At 26.8% G+C, this 15,552-nt stretch overlaps 1 protein-coding gene across 1 annotated transcript in view; it reads right to left on the bottom strand.

Moving 5' to 3' along the window:
• Positions 1–9,698, bottom strand: part of LOC100214140 (mitochondrial adenyl nucleotide antiporter SLC25A24) — a 32,097-nt gene extending 22,399 nt beyond the window's left edge. Inside the window, exons 1-4 of the mRNA XM_065790518.1 lie at positions 8,508–9,698; positions 6,633–6,759; positions 6,217–6,304; positions 1,748–1,862 (exon numbers count right to left, since the gene is read on the bottom strand). Of these exons, the coding sequence (XP_065646590.1) occupies positions 1,748–1,862; positions 6,217–6,304; positions 6,633–6,759; positions 8,508–8,681 (504 nt within the window). The 5' untranslated portion in view covers positions 8,682–9,698. The remainder of the gene's footprint in view (positions 1–1,747; positions 1,863–6,216; positions 6,305–6,632; positions 6,760–8,507) is intronic.
• Positions 9,699–15,552: the final 5,854 nt, after the last annotated feature.

The following is a 15,552-nucleotide window of genomic DNA, read 5'->3' as shown; positions in this document are numbered from 1 at the left end:
TGACAAAAAAAAAGTCATTAGTACTGAATAAATAATGGAATATTTTATATATATATACTGTGTTAAGAAGTCAAAAAATGTTTATCCCATAAAATCTAAAGCAAAAAGCGCTTACATAATATTTAACAAAACATTGCTTATAAGTACTTCGCATGCAGTGTGCAGAAACACTCTCAATCCTAGTGCACTGCCACTTTTTTTTACACAGTGGTGTGAAAAAAACCTCAAACTTTTTTATTGACATCACTATACCTTAAACTTAATTGAAACACTCTTTGAAACAAATTTAATTGTTTTATACAAAACTTTATTAAAAATACATTTAATACATAACTAGAATTTCTAAAAATAAGATATAACTATTACAAGAAATACAAGAATTAAAATATACATTGTAAAACAATTATAAAAAAAGTTTCAATTTAATTTTTATACATTCCTTAATTGTTACTCAAACACTGAAAGAAAATTCTGTATTGTATTATGTATAAAATGTGTGTCTCGTCTAAAAGATAAAATTAAATCATAAAAAATTATACTTGTTCTAATTCTAATTGAATCAGTGTTTTTTAAAAGGGCTGAAGTTTTTGCTTATATTGATTTCTTACATGTTTTATTATTTTTTTAAAGTTATAAAGCTGTGGTTCTATAAGGGTTTTAAATTATTTTCCTTCCTAAAAATTTCAATTTTTTTTTAAAAGGGCGAAGTGTTTGAAATTTCAAACATTTTTTAACAAACAAAAAGTTATACAAATTATCAAAGTGCACTAAGATGTTAATCTTGCATGCATATTTTAGAAATATATTACAAAAGTCCTGTATATTTATTAGAAAAAGATATAAAGAGTTTACTTTCTCAAAAATGGATTGAGCAAAACCACCCTTTTAAAAAATACTTTTTCTAATTACACCTGTAAGCATTTTATGTGTAACTCAACATTAATGTAAACATCAACAGAAAAGATAGCTTAATAGATTAACTTGCTGGCTAATACTAGGGATAATTAGTATGCATCAGATCTTCTAATGTTAAGCTACATAAACAACTGTTTTATAAAGCTATTTTTAAACTGTAAAGTAGTAAAAACTGAAAAAAATTATTGGAAAAAAAAAATCAAGCATAAAACTTACTTTATCTTTGACTTTGTAGACTTCTAAAAAATACATGTTTTCTACCACACTATCATAAGCTAAGCAATAACTAGGTTTAAATAAAGTTCTTTAGTCCAGCACTGATTATATTATGTTAGCATGGTTCATATTACAAACTATTAGACTAATTTATTTATAAACTAAAAAGATAAGCCTCATACTAATTACTAAAAATAATTACTCATAATTATTCATTACTAAAAGATAATAATTAATTAATTACTCATAAATTAATTCCTTAACTACATTTAAATAAAAAGCAATGAAAAAAGTTTAGCAAAGGTTACAAACTTCTTTGAAAAACTTTTTATAAAAGTAAAGTTAAAATAACTGCCATTAAACTTCACGTCCATAAACAATTTAATAAAAAAACAATATTTCACAACATCACAACTGTAATATTTATCAACAACATTTTTTGTAAAAAAAATTAAACAATAAATAAAATTTTGTGACTACAATATATAATAATATATAAAAATATATGATCATGCAAGTATTATCTAAAATTGTTGATTCTTGTTGTTGTGTTGTTTTGTTGTTTTGAACAACTTTTATAAAAATAAAGCATTTGCATATGAAAGATGTAACTTACACCTGAATGTCTCCAGAACTTAACCATATCTTTTATATCCTTTGTATCTGGGTTCAAAAAGTGAAACTTTTTCCATTGGTTCCAATCAATTTGCAACGAGCCATTTGCATCCATTCTAAAGAAAACATTTTAAATTAAATAAAAATTACAAAAAGTTTTAAAACTCATAATTTCATATTTTCTTATCAATATATATTTATTAGCTACAAATTTATTTATAAACTTATCTTAATTAAAAATTTAAAACTGAATTTATAATAAAATGTAAAAACTTTCTTCAAGCAACAACTAGACTTTTTGAATTTTTTTCTCATAAAAGTAAATTATGTACTTATGTAAGCCTAGGAGAACCTATAAAGATTAAGAGAAGTTAACTCTGAATTAAAACCCCTTTGTTTTGGGGTTCTTGATGGAACAAAAACTAGATATAGTATCTATATACTCATCCAGGGCAGTATTAACAGCATCTAACTACTGTCTTAAAAACCTCCTAGGCAAATAATTTAGTAATGTGAAAAAATTCAGTTTGATCAGCCTAGCACCATTTATTTATCTAATAAGCTGTTGTAAATAATACATTGTTTCCTGCCTAAGATGATGATTGCTAAACTTCACAACTTCATTTGTGGGTTTTTCCTTGTAGGTTTACCTTCACTCCTTGATTTGTGTCTTGCCTGTGACTTTAGCTTGTGGTGAGTTTTTTATTCTATTTTATTATCACTTCTTACTACTATCTTATAGCTGACTCCTTTTGTGATTTTAGCTTGTTATGATACTTGGGTTGATGTCTTTTATCATTCTGCTGAAAACTGCTTCTCCTAAATAACCTTTTGAATTCAGACAGGCATAAAAATTTCTATTACTTCTTGCCTGTTTTAAGTCAAGCATCACTCTATGCTGGTTTTCTGCTTCTTGTGCAGATGCTATGTTGCTATTTCTAATTTAATCTTTTTTTTTTTCATCTTACTCATAGAAATAACCTTTATAAGAGCTTATAATTGTCTTATAAATGTCTTTTTATACTTGCAAGAAGTTGATGCAAAAAGGTATTGAATGACACTGAGGTCCATTATAATATAAGATTTGGAAGTTTGAAAAAACTGAAGTTTTTTTAAACTTCCAAATCTTATATTTGATCTTAGAAGGTTAGGTTATAATGACTTTTGGAAAATTTTTAAAATGATCTTAAAGAGCCGAGTTGTATTTATTTCATAAATGAACATTAGAAAATAAATTTTGGATTAATTAAACTTACCAAAATAAACTTTTTATCAAAAATATTTTTACTGTTTTGTTACTTTGCTATCTTAGGCCAGATGAATAAAAAAAAAGCAATTGCTTTTACTAAGCATTTTTGGAGTAATTGTTCAGTTTTACGTGAATAAAAATTTGAGGAAAATCACTCAAATTTTTATTTATGTAAAGTTAAGGAATTTACGCCAAAAATGCTGAGTATTTGCTCAGTTCTACGTGAACAAAAATTTGAGCAAACTTTCTAAAGTTTTTTTTCATGTAAAGCTGAACAATTACTGAGTAAAAGCAATTGCTTTTTTTTATTCACCCGGCCTTTTGTTTCTAATGCTAAGCCTATTATTAAGGTTACAATTTTGTATAGTTTTTATTGTGTTTTAAAAATAACTGTTTTGATTAATGAATCTGCGTGTTTAATGTAGAGGCTTTTTTAAATGTTATAAATTACACACAAGCTTGGGTTTTCCTTTTTTAAATTTACAGTTGGTGGTTACAGTTGGTAAACGTTCACTTGCATTTCAGTTTATAAAATACTTCAATTTATAACACCATTAGACACTTTGACAAAATAAAAAATGAAATAAAACTTTTAAGTGTTACTTAGTAGCTACATCTAAAACACAGTATTTTGTTTTCATTGACAACCAGCCAATCAAATTTATTTTTATAATTTTTCACTCAATCCAAAAACAAATATAGGGGAAGTTCATGTGACTAGGGCTGCATTTTTTCAATGCCCAAATTCCAGTTCCCATATCAGTTTCACCATTTTTAGACTTGTCTAAAAATGCTGAAACTGATATGATCACATCTATATACTAATAACTTTGTTTTAGTATAAGTAAATATTGTTAAAAGTATTTTGTTGACTTAAACAATAAAAACCCGTCATGTAGAAGGGTTTAAATAATAGTGGCCCTAGGTACAATAAGCTTTTTTTTAATTGTACATAGGGCCACTAGCTATTGTACCTAGGGCCACTCTCTGAAAATTAGGTTTAAATCCATAATAAATAGACAACTAAGATAGACACATAAATTTGATTAATAATTTATTAAATTCTTAGATTGTTTTCAACAAATTTATCTAGTGTTTCTTAATTGCAACTCTTGAATAAATAAATAAAATTGACTGATAGTTCTGAGCAAAATTGACAAATAAGTCTACAGGTAAAATGGTAGTCCCAAAACAACCGCAAGGGAAAAAAAATTACCTAATAATAATAAATTATCTAATTATATTACTAGTCAAAATTCAGCAATCTACCTAGTTGTCAAGCAAATTCTTTACGCACATATAGCCCTAGATACAAGCAAACTATATGGCCCTAAGTACAAGAAATGATAGCTTTACGAAAAACGCCATCTATTAACAAACCCTAATTGAAAGGCAACTTAATGAAAATCACATTTAGTACTTAAGTAACAAACAATATAATATACAAAAACTTATAGAAAAGTATTTCCTCTAAGATTGTAAAACAGTCTAAGATACCGACTGCAAAAATTTATTTTATCAAAATAATACTAAAAAATAAATATTTTTATAACTGATCCCTTGAATGAGAAGGTACACAAACTTCCCCTGTTATTGAATGAGAAGGTACACAAATTTCCCCTGTTATTGAATGAGAAGGTACACAAACTTCCCCTGTTATTGAATGAGAAGGTACACAAACTTCCCCTGTTATTGAATAAGAAGGTACACAAACTTCCCCTGTTATTGAATGAGAAGGTACACAAACTTCCCCTGTTAATGAATGAGAAGGTACACAAACTTCCCCTGTTATTTTCTGTTTTTAGATTTTATTAAAGCAAACGTTTTTAACAATTGTCTGGGTAATTTTTAAATTTACATATCTTTTTTATATTATATTTATATTATGTGACTTTTCCTTTAATTTATGAATCTAATAACCAACTTTTTATCTTATTCTAGCGAAACAGGTTAATCCATTATTAGACATACAAATCATCATGGCTTCTAATGTTAAAGTTATTTTGCACTAAAACTCCTCACAGTTTCTAGTCCACACAACATTTGAATCAAAGTCTTACAAAAGTGTTCTCTAGAACTTTCTATTTAATACTCTCTAAATTATTTAACAAGTGCTTAACTGAATCTTGTTTTTCTGCCTGCTGGAAAGTGGCATTTGTTGTTTTAATTTTTTAACACTCTGGAGATCACTCTTCTTACTATTAAGATCTGGCAAGGTGATTGAGTTTTTAATTAACAATTTTTGAAATCTCATCTTGAGTCTAACAACTACAACAATCGAATTTCAATACTTATTATACTGTTGCCTTGGTAGCTGTTAAAAAATCTCCTTATTGGGCTCACCATTTTTTTTAACTACTGAATTTCTTTTAATGAATCTTTTAATTGAGCTCATCATTTTTTTAACTACTGGATTTCTTCTAATAAATCTCTTCATTGGGCTTATCATTTTTTTTAACTACTGAATTTTTCTTTTGAATTTTCAAAAGACTTTTATTTATCTAGTTATAATTTATCTTACTTCTTTTCTAAATTCTACCATTTTAGTCTTTTAAGTTTTCTGTCAACCACTATTACTCCCAAAAATCACAAGAAATTTCAAAATTATCAATAATGCAGTTTAGTAATCTTTTCAAAACAAATTTTCAGAACAGCTGTACAGGACAGTGATAAATTGATTACAAATGCTATGTATTTAATAACTTTATAACTTAATAACTTGTTTATTGCAATTGCATCCTATATAATTAAACTTTCTTTGACTCAAACTCTAATTATTTTACTATATTTTTTCTTAGTAATTATTATGGTTGTCATTTAAACTCTATTTTAACTCAATTAAAAAGAAAACAGAGTTAAAATAGCAAAAGGTGTTGTTATAGCAACTAAGAAATAATATAACCTATTTTCATAACGTAAAGTAACACAAGATAACATAATACTTTATTATATAATATAAATATATATATAAATATATATAAATATATATAAATATATAAATATTATATAAATGTTTTAAAAACAATTGTAAAATATGAATATAACGAAATTGTAGCATCATCAAAATGCAATAACAACAAATTGAAGGTGGGTTTTTGTGCCATTGTGTACCAAGAATCAAAAAATCAAAAAAAGAAGAAAATTTAAATTAACAAAAAAACAGCTATTGTTTTTTTGTTTTTTTTAAATCTAGTAAAAAATATACTTTAAATTTTCCTTACTTGTTAAAGAGAACATTAACTTGTTTGCTTTCGACGTTAACACCTAATTTACGTAGAGCATTTTCTAACTCATCACGTGAAACAGTACCTAAATAAAAAAAATACAATATATAAATAACTTCTAAATAAATACTATTAAAACAATAAAGATAATGTGTGTACCAAAATAGATTCAAAAACTATACATTATTTTTGAAATTATTATAATTTGGTATATATTGAACTTTTCAATGATTAAACATCCCAGTTACTCTATGTAGAGTGCAGACCAGTTTACATATGATGCACAATAAATTTAAATGATTTATTGTACCTATCTTGGCACAACTTACTTAGCTTACTTTACTGTAATACAAAATAAACAAATATTAAGATAAATACATAATCATTTGGAATTAGATAGATATAATTATTACCAGAATTATTTGAGTCAATACTTTTAAATATCAACCACAATTTATGTTCGTGTTCTTGATAGTAGTTCAAGAATTCTTCAAGCGACAATTGATTGTCGCTTGAAACGTCACCACTGTCAATTATTTTCTAAAGAAAAATATGCAAAAATTGTATTATTATTTTGAAATATATTTTGTAAATTTCCTATTATATTAATTAAGGATGAAACAATATTTCAATCTTTGATCAAATTCAACAAAATATTGTATCAATATATATCATATACAGCAGGTTTCGACAAATCATTTTTACTAGTTTAAAAAATGCGTAGTGGTGTAGCGGTAGAGTGCTCACTTCATAAGTGAGAGGTTCCGAGTTCGATTCCCACCAAGTCCTTGGTAGTACCGCACTCAACTTGTTTCTCCGCGAAGCAGCCTTATTGGTTAAGGTTGGTGTTTCAGAGTTATAAAGTTGAGAGAGGGTTATAACCACAAGTAGCCCTTTTATCTGTAGTGGCTTCCTTGGCCTTAAGGAGGTGAATTACAAAAAGAAAAGAAAAAAAAAAACTTCAATAATATTGGCGCTTTTCTTTACATATATATTCTCTGAGTTCAATCTCTACCACAAATCTGATTGGTACAGTGCTTAACTTGTTTCTACACCCAGCGCCCTTATTTGTCTTGCCTTCTTTTGGAGTTGACAGCTTGAGAGAGGGTTGTAACTATATTTTTTAAAAACTGTAGCTTCCTTAACTTTAGTAGCCTCTGCAAGCTTGGGAAAGTGATACAGGAAAATTAAAAGCAAAAAAACAAAAAACAAAAAAACAATAAAGATAGTAAAAAAATACTTAAAACAGAATTTTTTTGTACCATATTTCAGGTCACAACTTTCTTTAACTATTATGCAATTGCAAATATCTGATTGATTTTTTTTTTAGTTTATAATAAAATAGCAATCAATTTATAAATTTTGTTTTACATGTTTTATGCAAAGTTACCAAAAATCTGGAAAACAACACTTTGAAAAAACATAAAAAAGTTGTTTTATTTTCAACTAATTTTATATCCAAGTTACAAAACTGTTGACTAAATTACTGAAAAACTAGTTTAATTGAATAATTAATTCAAAACAATGTAGAAATGCTACATGTAATATTACTGAATGTTTATTTGGGTTCCAGTTTAAAAAATACATAATGTAATTACTTTTTGGACTTTTGACACAACCATGTTTTGTTTATTATTAAATGAATAAAAATATGCTGTTATTTTACTTTGTTTTATTTCTTGAATATATATTTATAGTTTTGCAAATAAAAATTATTTTTTTTATTGTTAAAAAATGACGAGTAATAAATTAAAAATATTATGCTGATAGAATAAATAACTTTTATTAGTTAAATTTTTTAGCAGCAATTTTATATAAAATTTATTACATTTTTTTATATAATTTAAAAAATCTAAATAATTTAAATCCAACAATTTTTTGATTCCTTCAGGATTTAATATTTAGGATTTTTAGTATTTTGGAACTCTTTAACTCTTAAAGTAATTAACATTAAAAAAATTAACAATTAATATAAAAAATTACAAGATGTTGCACCTAAAACATATCAATGAAAGAACTAAAAATAGTTTTAATTTAACAAAATAAAAAACAAAAATAAGAATACTAGCAACAACATTAAATGATATTGTTAGTATACTTATTTATTTATAGTACCAATAACAATTTTATTATTACAATAATTACTGATGTATACTCACTCATACTTATCATTAATTCTTCATAAACAATAGTCTTTTTAGAATAAAATAAATGTATTTGATTCAACATTTTTTGGAAAATATATTGATTAATCATATTCTGCAAAAAAATATATATATTCTTGATACCTGAGCATGTTCTGGAACATAAAGAACACCAAGCCTCTTTAAGCCCTTAGATAGCTCATGAACATCAATACGACCATCACCATTTTCATCAAGTTCGCGGAATAGTTCATAAACTTCATTCTTATCTATGTTATAAATGTCGCTTATTTCCTCCACAAAATTTTCAACAGCCATTTTGTTGTGGATACAAACAGCGTAACAATCAAAATTTGTATTAATCGTTAAATTTTACGAGATGATTTCCTAAAGCTTGGTTTCCATATGTCCATAGTCCATATAGTCCATACACAGACTGTTCTACTAAAGGTCTGTTGTTGTTTTTTTTTAAAAAAGAATGGTTTTTTTTTTCAACTTCAGTTCTGTAAGAAAATTGCTCAAATACAGGAGAATCCCGGTTATTTGAACCTTCGCGGGGAATAAAAATATACTTCGAATATGTGAAATAACAAGTTCTTACAGTTTTTGAAAAAAAAGTTGTACATTTTTGTGTTCTTTTGTTTATCAAATCTCTTCCATTTAAGACTCAATGGTTGTCTGATTTCGTTTTAACTGTTGTCAAAAAGAGACCATCGTTCATAAATTACAGATCTATTGCACGTAAAATAATTTTCTGGAGGCACATCGTTTGACTATTTCTCTACCTCCTCGTCTTCACTTTTTCAACAATACAGTCTTTAATTACATGGAACTCAGAATTATTCGATCTTTAGTATCATTTGCTTCACTTGTACAAATCTCACATTTATGTTTGCATAATCATCAACTGCAAGGTTTTCATCAATTAAACCACGTGTCAACATGCGCATGGATTCAAGGATGTTGATTTTCGGGGTAGTTATATCAGCATATATGAAGTCGATCTGACTCCAAACAACACTTGTGTCATAAAAAGCTCTTAACGTCATGATAACTGGATCCATCGTTCCATTGGTAGTCAACATCGATCTGGTATTAATTGTTTTAAGTAGCAGGGAATTGTAAAATGATAAATATATTGCAAGAAGTGATTTGAAAATGGTAACTCTCTTGAGCAAAGTAAATCACATTTTCTTTTAACTTTCTACATCTTTACACAAGTAAGTATTTTCGGGAAAACTTCAAACGACTGATGATTTTTTTGTCAAAGGGAACAAAAAATCACTTCGAATATACAAAATTTAAAATGTGAGTCAGTATGGCCAGATAATAGACGAAAACTATCCATTCAAAAGTAGTTGTTTTGGAATATGGTATGTAAAAACCGGCTTTTGTTACTTAGAAACAGCGCATTAAAATATCTTAATAGATCAAGTGTTTTTTTTGGGTAATATATTAATAATATATTTTCAAGTTGACTTAATGAAGACCTAGTCTTGTCACTCAGAACCGTCGATAAATGTTTAAGGGGTTTATGTTTTTCCTTCATTAACGATATGCCTAAAGCAATATAAGAACTTTAGAAATTTGGTTTAATCTTGTACAACCAACGTTAAGTTTTGCAACCTCCACTTAAAAATGTTACGAAGTTGTACAACATTCCTAAAACTATTGGAAGCCAAGCTTTAGATAAAAATTAAATAAATTTTGTTTAATTTCTATTCTTATCAATTAAAAACGCTATTGTGTCACTTGAAATGGACCCTAAAACTTATAATAAAATGTGTGTTATAAAATTCTTTACAAAAACTGAATTAAAGTTTTTACTTTTTAATGTCATATTTGATGTGAAAGTTAATTTTAATAACTATATTGGTAATACAGAGGCGGATTTAAACCCCATCAAGTCCTGCAAGTGACGGAATAATAAAAAAAAAGTATAAATATTGGCATTATGACATCTATCCCCCCCCCCCCGCCAAATATGAGACTAATATAAGAACCTTTATATTTTTGTTAGAAAATAATTAAAAATCAATAAAAACGTAATTGAAAATTTTTACAAACGTTTTAAAAAACGATAAAAGAATTGGTAATATTAGAAGGAATTAGATTAAAAGTGTCATTTTTACATGATTCACTTGCTTATTAACAGTGGGTTTTAAATACTTTAAAAAGGATAAAAACTCGCACAAATATATTCATTCAAATGAAAGCTGTTTTATTAGTTTTAATCATGCTAATTTTTTAGTTTTGGATTCGGCCTCCAACAAATTTATATTAAAGCTCAAAGAAAGCATGTACATAGAGTGAAAAAAACCCACTGTTAATTAACAAGTGAACCAAGTAAAAATGACACCTTCAATCTAGTTCCATTTAACATTACCGATTCTTTTTTTTTTTTTTTTAAACATCTGTTACAATTTTTAGTTGTATTTTTATTGTATTATATATATATATATATATATATATATATATATATATATATATATATATATATATATATATATATATATATATATATATATATATATATTACCTTCCCCTCCCCCTCTCTTTTTTTTTTTCATACAGCGACATTTGCGACAGCGGACGTAGTTAATAGATAAAACAAATAAATTGATCATTATTATAACAAATATATTTAAATTAATAAAAAACGATTAGTACACATAGAGAATCTTAGTTCACTTTTAGACAATATAAGAAGTATTTTTTTAAATGATAACCATGTAAACTTTTTTTCATTTCAACTTTAATATAATATATAAAAAAGAAAAAGAACGATAAAAAATAAATGTAGTCCGCGGAAACTTTTGATTTTTTTTGGAGTGAAAAACTCTTTGAAAAAAACTATCAGTTTTTGTGATCAGCTATGACAGGAGCACAAACATTTTAAGGTATATCAGTTGAGGTAAGGTATATCAGTTGAGATAAGGTATATCAATTGAGATAAGGTATATCAGTTGAGATAAGGTATGTCAAATGAGAAAAAGTATATCAAATGGTATATCAAGTAAGAAAAGCTTTTGTATTCTCATTTTATCAGAAGTTAAATATTTGAAATAAACGTCAAAAATCTAGTGGACGTGGAAACTTTTGCCGCGGAAGTGGAAACTTACGTCGCGTACGTTGGTTAACGTTGCACCAGAAAAAAGAACTTTCTTTACTTCGTTATGACTACCATTCTTTAATCCTATTCTTCTTCAAATAAAAAAAAAAGGTTTAAAGAACTAAAGATTATTTTAAATTTTTTTTTAAGAAAAAAGAATTCATTTTTTAAAAAAAATTTAGTTTTAAGGAAAAGGTAAATATTTAAAATTGAAATCATAATGAACAATAATAACCAAAAAAGAAATATTTAAAATTATTAAAACCCTACCGGATTGTGTTGTGAAGTTTACTTACAACTTACTACATTGTTCTAAAAACCGTTTTTGATACAATCAGTGCATCGTTTGCGTTTTTTTTTTTTTTTTTCCTCAGTGAGTTTTATGAGGGTAACATATCCTAATAGAGTACATTTATTATATAACTCATAGTGAATTTTATTTAAACTTTCATTAAACTCAATAAAAGCCAAATTAACTCCAAATCTAAATTTAAAAGTTAAATTTAGATTTGTCAAACTTGTTTGTCTAAGCCCGTGTTTTGAAATCCCGCAATAATTTAAAGACGCATAAAATACTTACCAGAAGCTAAACAAAAGCATTTTCAGATAACTTTCTGTATAATAGAAATATTCATCTGATATATTTGACGTCAAACTATCGCAATAGACTGCAACATCTAAAGGTTGAAAAATGTGTGACAAATATGAACTTGTAGGAAGCTACATCGCTGACAAAAATAATTCGTTCAATGTTATAAACTGTTGTTTGGTCGGGATAGATTTATCGTGACGGGTGATATTTTGTAAAGTAAATGTGGTTTGCTATTGAGTTTGTCGTTAATCAATTCTGACGGAAATTAACTCGAACGCGGTCAAATCGATGTGAATTCATATGACGTAAGAATGAGGTCAAACCATGACCTCATTCTTACGTCATATGAATTCCTGGTCTGTAAAGTTAAATGGAAAACACTCTAGTCTTCACACGACATCTGACGATGGTTTCACTTTAGCAAAGTGGACGTTTATATTAGTAGCTTTATTTTAGATAACAGTATTCTCTGAAAAAAAAGACTCACTTGTAATGTAAATATTATTGTGAAAATATATTGTAGCAGTTTTTTTTTAAATTTTTAAAGAAAATTGTTTTTGTATTGTTTCAGAGGGTGAATGAACTTTTTTATGAGCAGATTGATAAAATTGTTACACTTATTGACCTTTAATAAGGGCTTTATAAGAGACAAATCAATTTTCACTTCTGGTTAACTTGATTGTATACTTTTGAGAGTCGTGGTTTTATATGTTCTTATAATATTTACAAACCTTATCAATAAACAATACTTGATATAATGGGTTAAATTCAGAGTCAGATATATTAAATAGATAAGTAAAGCACAGCTACAAGTGTGCAAACCAAAGCTTTTTTTTGATCGAACCTTAATTATTTTGTTTTTTTAATCTCTCATATAAATCAAGTCATATTCAAAATAATTTAAAGTTTTAGCATCAAAAATTTTAAATACAGATACATTTAAAGCAAAACGTGGTTTATCTCCAGTAACATTTTAGTTTTATTTTAACGAAGTTTCTTATAAATATCCAAAATTTAAATTTAAATTCCTGCTTATTGTTTTCAGTTAATCCATTATAAGTTGTACAAATACAGCTTAATATGCTTTATCATAAATGCAAATAAAAATAGCCATTTTAGTTCATTAATTCGAAAGTTAAATTTTTGAAGAAAGAAAAAAAAAACTAAGTTCATGCTACCATACTGTAATTATAATATAATAAATACCCGTTTATATTAATTTTTTATATCATTTAATTATTTACAACGTTACTTAACTTGAACAGTATGAAAACTTGCATCAACCAAAATACTCTCTCAACGGTCATTTTTCCTTCTAATATTATCAGACCAGATTTGATTAGTATTTAGTTTTACAGACCAACTTATTATTACTTTTTGAATCCTGACAAACAACAAAATCACCCGTAATGATAAATCTATCCCGACCCATCAAAAGTTCGCATCATCGAGCGAATGGCGATAATTACACGTTACATTCCATTATACATTCCACGGAAAATGTTATTATTGTCATCAATGTCGCTTTATAAGAATGCATTAAACTTAATCATTCAAAGTTTAATTAAAAACGAAATTTCTAAGAATCGGTCGCCTTCTTGCATAAAGGTTTTTTAATCGCAATTTATAAGTCGAAAATACTTTTTTTTTAGTGCTAGAGCATTGATTTAACTTTATTTTTATTTTAGATGATAACTTTGTTTTTCACTTAAAGTGTCTTTAATTGAGTTCAGAAAACTAATTGATAATTTTTCTGACTTGAAAAAATTAAAATCCAACCTGAAACCCGGAGTGAAATAAGATAGCGTGAAAAAAATTATTAGTTTTTTAATTGCAAAAAAGTATAACAAAAATATTTGCTCAAAAGTATAATCTTTTTTGTACTAAAAAGTAGAAAATAAACTTTTTAACTAAATTTAATAGTTTAGTAAACTAAAGATTAACAGGTCTGCACAAGGTTTATATAGAAACATACATGACAATCTTTAGTTTACTGAACTATTAAATTTAAATTAAAAAGTTTATTTTCAACTTTTTGGTACAAAAAAGATTATATTTTTGAACAAATGTTTTTGCTATATTTTATTTTCTACTTTTTTGTCTTTACAAAAAGTTAGGATATAATAATATTAAACAATATCTTTTTTTTTTTTTTTTTTTAAAAAAAAAATTATTTTTAAAAGATTTAAAAAAAAATACAAATCCACGAGCAATCTTTGCCAATTTTTAAAATGAAAAGATTTACTTATAAAAAGCGAAAGTTGTATATTTATTTATTTATTATTATTTTATTAATTGTTCCGCATTAATTAAAAATTAATTCGCAAACAAATTTTTATTGCACCTTCTAATATCGCGTGCAATCCTGTCCGCTGTCTTTATGCTATCTTTCTAAATCGACTACTTCCATCTTTCAATCTAACATATCTTCGTTCTTCCTTAAATCACTATACTCTTGGTCCGTAGAGCGGGTTATGACGCTCCTTTTGGAGCCGAACTTGTCTTTGGTAATGTGGCCTCTATATGGCAATTAGCCGGAGGAGGATAAACCACAATACCTATTATTATTTTATTAAACACCCTCTGTAAATGTGTTTACAAGGTAAAAATACATAAAAATAGCTTAAGATATATAAAGAGAGATTATTATTTAAAAAAAAAAGAATAACAAACCCACAAGCACTATTAGCCGATTGTCAGAATAAAAAAGATTTATTTATTAAAGAGAAAAAGTTATACTTTTATTTAAAAAAATTACAAACCCACAAGCAATATAATATTTTATAAATCCAAATATTTGTTATCGAATTTTCACCACGTACTAAACCTGCAAAAAATATAGTAGTTAATTTTTATATGACAGGTTAATTTTCTTGTTTCGGAAAACGTTGTTCACATCGGTATAAATATGCACTGTTGTCGTCAGAAGATCGACGATGTTTCTTATCAATGTATTGCACTAAGTAACATCGCGTGAAATCCTGTCGCTTTTTAGATGCTATCTTTCTAACAAGCTTCATCCTGTCCTTCACTCTAACAATATCTGCGTTCTTCCCAAACTCGCTTTGCTCTCGGTTCGTAAAGCAGGTAATGATACTACTTCGGGAGCTGAACTTGTCTTTGCGGGCCTTGGTAATATGTAGCTTCAACAAGGCAAATAGCTGGCGGTTTATTAGACTACTACATAAGTGACCGGGGCTACCCGGCTTTGCCCTAATATTATTAAAGAGATTTCAAAATTTTTTGACTTTATCATGAATTTAATCGAAGAGAAATGTCGGGTAAATCTGCGGTTTACTGAAGAACTTTTGACCGGATGATGCTTTTGAAAGTAAAAAGCTGATAAAGTTGCAGTTAGAACTTATTATAAAAAATCATTTCAAAGATAAAGACAATGCTCTTGAGTATTGGACTGAAAAACAACAGAACTTTCACATCTTAAGCAAAGCAGCTCTACAAACTCTCACATCATTTCCAACCTCATG

This window comes from Hydra vulgaris, chromosome 02 (genome assembly GCF_038396675.1).
Source record: "Hydra vulgaris chromosome 02, alternate assembly HydraT2T_AEP".
In the NCBI taxonomy this organism is placed as follows: domain Eukaryota; kingdom Metazoa; phylum Cnidaria; class Hydrozoa; order Anthoathecata; family Hydridae; genus Hydra; species Hydra vulgaris.
This window is presented reverse-complemented; position numbering and strand designations above follow the sequence as displayed.